We start from the raw sequence: 7719 nt of genomic DNA, 5'->3' as shown, positions 1-7719 counted from the left end.
CTGAAGCGTAGGGCAGGGACACAAGACTTAATGCTGACACGCTGATGGGAGGGGGATGCCGAGACCATCCTGCAGCTCTGCTGTGAGCAACCTGCTGATGGGCATGTTGAAAACACCCCACGGGACAAGGAGGCCTCCAGGCAGTTTCTTTCAGAGGGCATTTCTGCATCTGTCTTTCATTTTTATCCTTGCCTGGGTGTCGGAGCCAGATCTTCTGGCTGGGGTATTGCAGGGTCTGTGATTTTGTTGGTTTGACTTTCAGTGAGGAGTCTTTCACCCCCAGTGGGGGCTTTTGGACTTGCTTTGTGTCTCACAAAGTAACTAGGGGGGTGTCTTCCCATGACAGCTTCTGCCAAATGCTGAAGCCGTATTGCTTGCCTCTGCCGCCTGCCTTTGTGCCCCTATGTGCGTGGGCTGCCCTGGGTACAGACCTCCCCTCCTCCCCGTTCCCATGGGGCTGAGCCACAGGCAGCTCCCCTGCGTGCAGGGCTCAGGACCACATCCAATGCTGCCCTGGGACTGTGCAGCTCAAAATACTCTCACTCCGTGCTCATACCGCCAGCCGCTCGGAGCAGAAGAGGCAGTTCAGTGAAAGTAGATGAGGGGTAGAGAAATGCGTCAGTCAGTTATCTTCTCGGTCCGTATCAAAGGAGTGAGATATACTTGCGGTTTGTAAGATTTTTTTATTTTAAACTGAGGGAAATAAACCAAGCAAAGTAAGAACAAGAGTAACATTTTCATCAGTAACAGATTGCACGAAACAAAACATGAGACTGGAGAAATCTCTGTGAAAGGTTGGCTCTTGGTTCTTTAGAATTAAAATACATAGAATATAAAATTGTAAGAGCTACCAGCAGCACTAACTGCCCCGACCCACCCCAAGCACCCTAAGTGATTATTTATTTCCAGTCAGCTTCTCAGTTGCTTTGCTTTCCCATGCAACTCCATCCGTAAGGCTGGGATGTGCTCTGAGGCACGGCAGAGGAGTTTCACACACAAAGGTGCAACTGGCAGGAAAGCAAAGCACCTAGCTCCCAGGAGAGCCCAGGCAAGGGAGAGGAACTATGCCATGGGGCGGCTGGACCACCACTTGGCCACAGCAGACTGGTCTTCCAGGAGCACTTTGCCTTTGCTAAGGCTTTGAGACCTTCCTGTGGTGCGCAGGTGATTTGGTGTTCGTCCCAGCAAGTGCCGTAGATAGTCAAGGCCTTGAAGCGAGCAGCGTCTCAGCTCCCCAAGCAGGTGAAGGCCGTGCTGCTCCCCTGCTGGCTCATGTTTCCCACCTCCCCACTGCAGCACCGGCCTGGCTGTGCGTGCATTGTGCAGCATGCCACAGCTCTGCCTGCCTGTGGCTGTGTTTCCCTTAGGAAGTTCCAATGTGGAACTTCCCTTAGGAAGCTCCAACGTGGTGTTTTCCTTGCCTGTAGCATAGAGAGGGCAAAGCTGCAGGTGGGGTGGAGAAGCTTTCCTTTCATCACAGACTGTCTCTGAACTGCTTCACCCCCCCACTCTATATGCATCATTTATGGGCAGGTTGTGCAGGAATCATATAGAATACCTTAGTTTTACATGGCACCTTTCATTAGAAGGGACCCAAGGTACCAACGTCTACCCAGCTCTGAAATGCAACCAGCTGCAAAGCAGAGCTCCTCCCAGCTCAGAACAGATTGAATATAGTGACTTGTCTTTCCAGGACCTCAGGGTCAACCCTGCAGTGCATCAAAGACTCTTCATCCCAGAAGCGTCTTTCTCTCGTACTTTGTGGTGATCAGGTGCCATCCATTATTACCAAAGTTTGCTCCCCCCCCCCTTTTTTTTAAGCTTACTCTGTCACTGCAGGATACCAGCCTATTACGGCATGCACTCGAGCAAACTGAATTTCATACAAAGAGAAATTGCACGCTCTTCATCCATGACGATAAGTGCCCTAAGGGTTTCCTGGAGGGTGTAAGGGAGGAGCTGACTCAGAACAGAATCCTGCTATATTTTATATAGGCCCCAATATGTGTCAGTCCCCATCGTAATAGCTTCAGGACCGATATTTGCCTCACAGTACAGCGTATCTCCCTTCTGCAGGTAGAAAGGTCTACCAAAATTTACCATGCCCTTTTCATCCCCTGCCTTTGGTCCCACAGCCTTGTTGAGACTGATGTTTGGCTCTTTGTACAGCTCCACTGTAAAAAGCTCTGTCACGTTCTTTTGGCGGCTGATCTGAGCGTAAATGAAGTAGTTGCCATTCTTCTTGATTATCAGGTGTTTGCGGTTCTGCTGCACCAAATCATCGCAGTGCTTTAAGTTCCACTCCCAGATCATGGTAGCTTTGTTGGTGGATGTAGAATAGTTCAATACTGAGGAAAACACAGACAAAACAGAAATGGTGATTAATTGTGTTTAAGGACAGCCTTGTTCTGTACGTGCATATTTTGTTACTATCTCCTGTTGCCACATCTTGTTCCCCACTCCCTTTCTGACATTTTCTTTAGATGATGATTGTTGTTATTGTTATTACGGATCTTTTTCAGCTTACTAACTCAGAAGTGCTAGGAACGGGTCTCAATCTGCTGAGAGAAGCTCTGAAGGACCCCCGAGGCCATGGGTGGCTTGCAAGGGCTCCCTGCCATTGCAGGTGAGCTGCTCAAAGCTCCTTAGAGAAAGGGAACCTTTCTGAGGGCTGGGTCTGAGCTGGTCCCTAATGAGAACTAATTCATGGGCAGAACTGCAGCTGGATCTGAGGATGATGAGGGTTACAGTAATCTTCTGCTCACTGGCTGCTGTAGCTGAGTCTTTCATGAGAGCTGAGCCTGTGGGTTTTTCTGTCTGCATACGAGGAAAAACTTTGCTGTGAAGCTGACAGAGCACTGGAACAGGTTGTCCAGAGAGGCTGTGGAGTCTCCATCTCTGGAGATATTAAAAACCTGTCTGGACATGATCCTGTTCAACATGCTCTACAGGTGACCCTGCTTGGCAAGGGGCGTTGGCCTAGATGACCTCCAGGGGTCCCCTCCAACCTCAACCAGTCTGTGATTCTGTGATTCCCAGATTTTGCCCCCTTCTCTGCATTGAATGAACGTGTCCCACCAGCAGTAAAGCTCAGGACGGGTGGCAGTTGTCATACGCCTCGCAGCCTGGGTGACGAAGTGGGAACACACGGCCAGGTTGACTGGGCATAGCGCAAGGCACATATTTCTGCAGTACTTCATGCAGCAGGCTCTCGATACAGGGTGGATCCAATAGCAGGTAACAGGGATACCCAGCCCCAGTGGTACCTGCAGCCACTGCCTCTGTCTGGGGGATCCTGTCTGGTTAGATTAATGCATGCCAAAGTGTTTCGCTGATTTGATGAAATCTCCCTGAGGCTCTGTGCTGGTACACTGGCTGTTTCTGTAGGACTGCCCTTGCTTGAGCCTAAGGAACTGACTACTGACGCTGGGTAGCAACAATTCTGACCCTGTGACACTGATTTTATGGGCTGTTTTCAGAAGTGAGCTTGGCTGATTCTGGCCGAGACAGGGTTGCTGGCTGGCAGCCCTAGGTGCAGAGCTGAGGATATCTGTTTGTCATGGCCTGCGTGTCCTATGGGCTCTGTATTTCTGTGGTCAGAATTTACACCTTTCTGCAGAGCAGGTGAGAGCAGGCATAGGGACTGTGAGATGATACTGAGAGGCAGTAATCTTTGTCCCAGCAAAAGGCTGACAAAACCAGAAAGCAGCTCTGTTATCTCCATACTCACAAAATCCATGTGCCCAGCACGTCTCTGGTGGCTGTGGAAAGAAGCAAGGCTTGGTCAGTGTTTTCTGCTGAGACTTTTCCATCTGTCAGTGAGCAGCATCATCATCGCAAGTGCATAAAAGCATTCCCCAGGAAGGGAAATAAACTTTTGATCTGTAATTACAGTCATTGCTTTCAAATGCAAACAATGATTTGTTATGAAAAATACAGTTGTTCTCTGACAAAGTTTTAAGTGTTTAAAAAAGATCAGCTTTTTTCATATCCACTTTAGTGGTATTTTTACAAAATATAGAAGACAACCATTAGCAGTGCCTGGAGGAGGTCTGCGCATGTCTCGAGTGCCAGGACTTTCATTTCATGGCTGGACTCAGCTCTCACAAATGGCTGTCACAAATGGTATCGCTGTAGATATGGACTCAAAGCCACACGCGTGGGGAGCTTTACAACGTTGTGCTAATTCACCCTCATAAAAACCATGAATCATTCCTTCTTGTGCATTGCAACTTGAAATCGTTTATTCCGGAATTGGTGCTTTGGCAGGCCAGCCCGTGCTGTAGCGCAGATGCTGCTTTCCTGCTGTGCTCGGGGAGCAGCAGAGGCGTGCTGACAGCGGACACCTTGCAAGGGCTCCACTGCGTCGGAGTGCCCTGAGGGCTTCGTTGCCATCAAGAGTGTACCTATGTGCAGGATGGGGAGGACAGCTGCTGATTTTTAAGCCTACCTCTCTTTAACCACTACACCGTGCTTAGCTCGGGACGATAGGCACAGGGCTTTCTGGACCCCTAGCCAGGGCGGCTTTCCGATGCCCTTCCAGCCCAGGGAAGGAGGAGTCTCTGTGCGAGCACGAGTGGTAAACTGACAGGCGTGAGAGATTTCAGTACATTCCTGTGACTCATGGCTCGGTGTTTGCTTATGGAGGTCATGCTCTTCCCAGAGAGCAGTTTTGAAGTTTTGTTCGCTGTCTGGTCAGGGACCCAAAAGAGCAGACTTGAGATCAAGTTACAGGCGTAGGCACCCAATTGCCTCTCGCATCTTGCAGGCTGCGAGCTCTGAAATGTTTACGCTCGCTGCCGAAACAGGACCTCGTCTACTCCTTAGGAGGTTGCTGTCCTGCGTGCTGGGGAGGGTATCGGTTCCTTGCAGGGAAAGGCTTTCGTTACTTGCTCCTGTCTCTCTCCAGTTAACATAAACCGATGGGATTAAGGACAGTTCTTTCACTTGCTAAAGGAACTGTCTTTCTGCAAGATCATATAAAGCAGAGTGTGAGAGGGATGTGGGAAATGCTGTGTGTGTCTGGGTGCTCAGTGCCATCAGAAGGATGCAGTTGTGACTGCAGGTCATGGACCTGCTGCTTCACAGCTGTGAAATAGATAGGGAAGGCTGTAGGATGGGGGCTAAAAGTACCAAAACAATTTCTTCTTTCTATTTTTTTTTAATTGTCTGCTAGATAGTGCTGTAAGGTGCGTTCAGGTTTCTCTCTTGTGGGAATTGAGCAGTTTTCATATTTTATAAAAGCAATCAGTGCTTTGCAGAGTCAGTTCTCTGAGGGGTCCCTGGAGTCATTATATCACAAGAAGGTTAGATGATTCTCAAGACCATGAGAACAAGCCATCCTGCCTCCTAACAGAAGGGGGCTTTTTCCTTGTCCATTTTCTCCCCAGGACTGGAATTGGAGGGAGCTACATCACAGTGGGATATTAAAAACATGCCTTGGATCCTCCCAGAAACTAATTCAGTTTGGAAAGCAGCAAGTAAAAAGCTGGACTTCAGCACACTAATGACTTGGCTCTCCCTTGTATTTCTTTTTGTTACGGTACATGCAGATAGAGAAAAGGAAAAAAAAATGAAATTAGCTAATGAAATCCAGAAGACGACATGACTCAGTAACTGCTACTTAGGCAAGACTGTGTTAGCACTTGGCAAAATAGAGTGAAAAGGCTTTGTGCCTGGTGAAAGACCAGGACTCCTCAGCGTCTTGTCCTGACAGAGCATCATCAGTCCACATCACATTAGGAAAGTGTACATCACTGATGCAGGAGAGGACATAAAAGAGAATTAAATAAAAACTTGGGTTTTTGAATCTTATGGAAATAAAAGCAAAATGCTGAAGATGTTTTCCCAAGGAACTGGGTCAAATGTTATTAGATAAAACTTGGAAGGCAAAAGAGTTAGCAGTCTCCAAGAGAGAAAGAATGACTAGTTTGCAGCTGGATGATAGTATAAACACAGCAGTATTAACCATTAGGAGTATATGCGTGTTGTATAGTCCAGAGTCAGAAATTTATCCTTACCTGTTTGTGAAGGAGCAAACAGAAGACTACTGAGAGCGCAATCAAAACAAATATTGAAGTATATAAAGCCACTTTGCAGCACGGACATTTCCTTTTCTGTGGAATATTTCCATTCTCCAGCAAGTTTGGTGCTTCCATGATGCTTATCTTCGGGCAGCCAGAGGTGAGGATGCAAACAGCACCAAGGTCAGAAAAGGCACTGACAGAATTCCTGATCTCATTCCCAGGACGGAGCATGGAGTTTTATGCTGAAGGTTTCCCCATGCTAATAAAGCTGAGAGGAGGAGCCATGGTGTGTTTCATCACTAGTCCGGGACTAAGAGGCAATGCGTGAGTGTTTCCTCATGAAACTGAGGCAGAGGACTTTCATTTGGCTCCCAGCCCAAAATAACCAAAATGAAACTCCGGTAATAAGCTGTAAGGGTTCCAAAATGCACCTCGGACTTTTGTGCGAGTCAAGTTTACAAACTCTTCAGCAAGCATAAACTGAAGGGATGAGGTGCCAAGACGGCTGCATGCAATCTGCTCCCATCTCTGGAGGTACCGGTGCTTTACGGGGCTGAGAAGCTGGCACCAGATTAAACCCATTTCTCGTTTTGACACCACAGATCTGAGCAGTGATGACGGAAGGGCATTTCTGCAGTTCCCTGAGGACATGATTCATGCGGTAAAAGTGAAACTACACACACTTAAACACATGACTGCAAGCAAGCAGTGCTGTGGAGCCACAAGTATGGTCTCGGTGGCAAGTGGAAACACTTGCATGCAAACAACAGCTTTGACTTCCACACTAATGACTTGAGCAGAAGGGCAGAGTATGAAAATAGTCCACATTTTTAAAATTTCTTCCATTTTGCAGTTTGAAATGAGCTGGCTGATTTTCAGAGTCTTCCTAAAATGATTTATTTAACTATCAACATTGGAAGTAGTTTCTATTTTTACATTGTACATAATCTTTTGATTTTTCTTTTGATATGAACGTGTTCTTCATTGACGTTTATTTAAAAAACAATTCTGATACCCAAAGAGCTGTCACTTAGAGATCTGTGACAGCTGTGCTGCACTCACTAATTCTGCAATGGATGGAGTGCATGGAAAATGAACTGTATGCACTTTAGCCTTCTGCTTCTGCTCTTCCCAGTCCTCATTCCAACCTGCAGAAGGAGCCTCAGCTTGAGGAATGGGGAAGCTTGCTTGTGCCACATCCAGGCAGCCGCTGGGGCAGTGCCAGCTGTTGCCTCTCTTCAGGACATCTCCATCACCAGCCCAAGCGCCCTGGTTCTTCTAGATTGCAGCCCAACTCAGACGTTCTCGGAGGAAAGGTGCCAGGGAGTTACTCGGAGCGAATGTGGAAGGGCAGCAGTGGAGGCAGCAGCAAGGTGCTTGCTTGCAGCTGGACCTTGCAGAGTTGTTTGCCATCGGGGCACACTATGGGACAGCTTCAGGGCAAGGCGTGGGCATGCCTTTGAGGAAAACCCCAGTGAGCCCCAATGTGATTTTCCTGTGGCCCACCACCCCCAGACGGTACATATTTTCTGCCTGCCTTGGTAGTGACTCCGCATGGCTGACGTCAAGGAAATAGGGTACTTTCCACAAACTCCTAAAAAAGGCAATTAAGGACTTGGCGTGCATGGGGAGAAGCATTAACCTCTACCCTGTGTGTCTTCTTCTGCTCCCAACCCTGCAGTGATACAAGGGA

General features: G+C 48.0%; 1 protein-coding gene across 1 annotated transcript; it reads right to left on the bottom strand.

Annotated features, from left to right (window-relative positions):
• Positions 1-663: 663 nt before the first annotated feature.
• Positions 664-6338, bottom strand: LOC118243356 (uncharacterized). Its single transcript, XM_035537347.2, has 3 exons — positions 6021-6338; positions 3731-3761; positions 664-2348 (listed from the first exon to the last, which is right to left on the bottom strand). The coding sequence occupies exons 1-3, from the start codon at positions 6255-6257 to the stop codon at positions 1981-1983; spliced, it is 636 nt and encodes a 211-aa protein (XP_035393240.1). The 5' UTR covers positions 6258-6338; the 3' UTR covers positions 664-1980.
• Positions 6339-7719: the final 1381 nt, after the last annotated feature.

This window comes from Cygnus atratus, chromosome 8 (genome assembly GCF_013377495.2).
Source record: "Cygnus atratus isolate AKBS03 ecotype Queensland, Australia chromosome 8, CAtr_DNAZoo_HiC_assembly, whole genome shotgun sequence".
In the NCBI taxonomy this organism is placed as follows: domain Eukaryota; kingdom Metazoa; phylum Chordata; class Aves; order Anseriformes; family Anatidae; genus Cygnus; species Cygnus atratus.
Note: the sequence above shows the minus strand (reverse complement) of the source record. Positions and strands in the feature narration are given on the sequence as shown.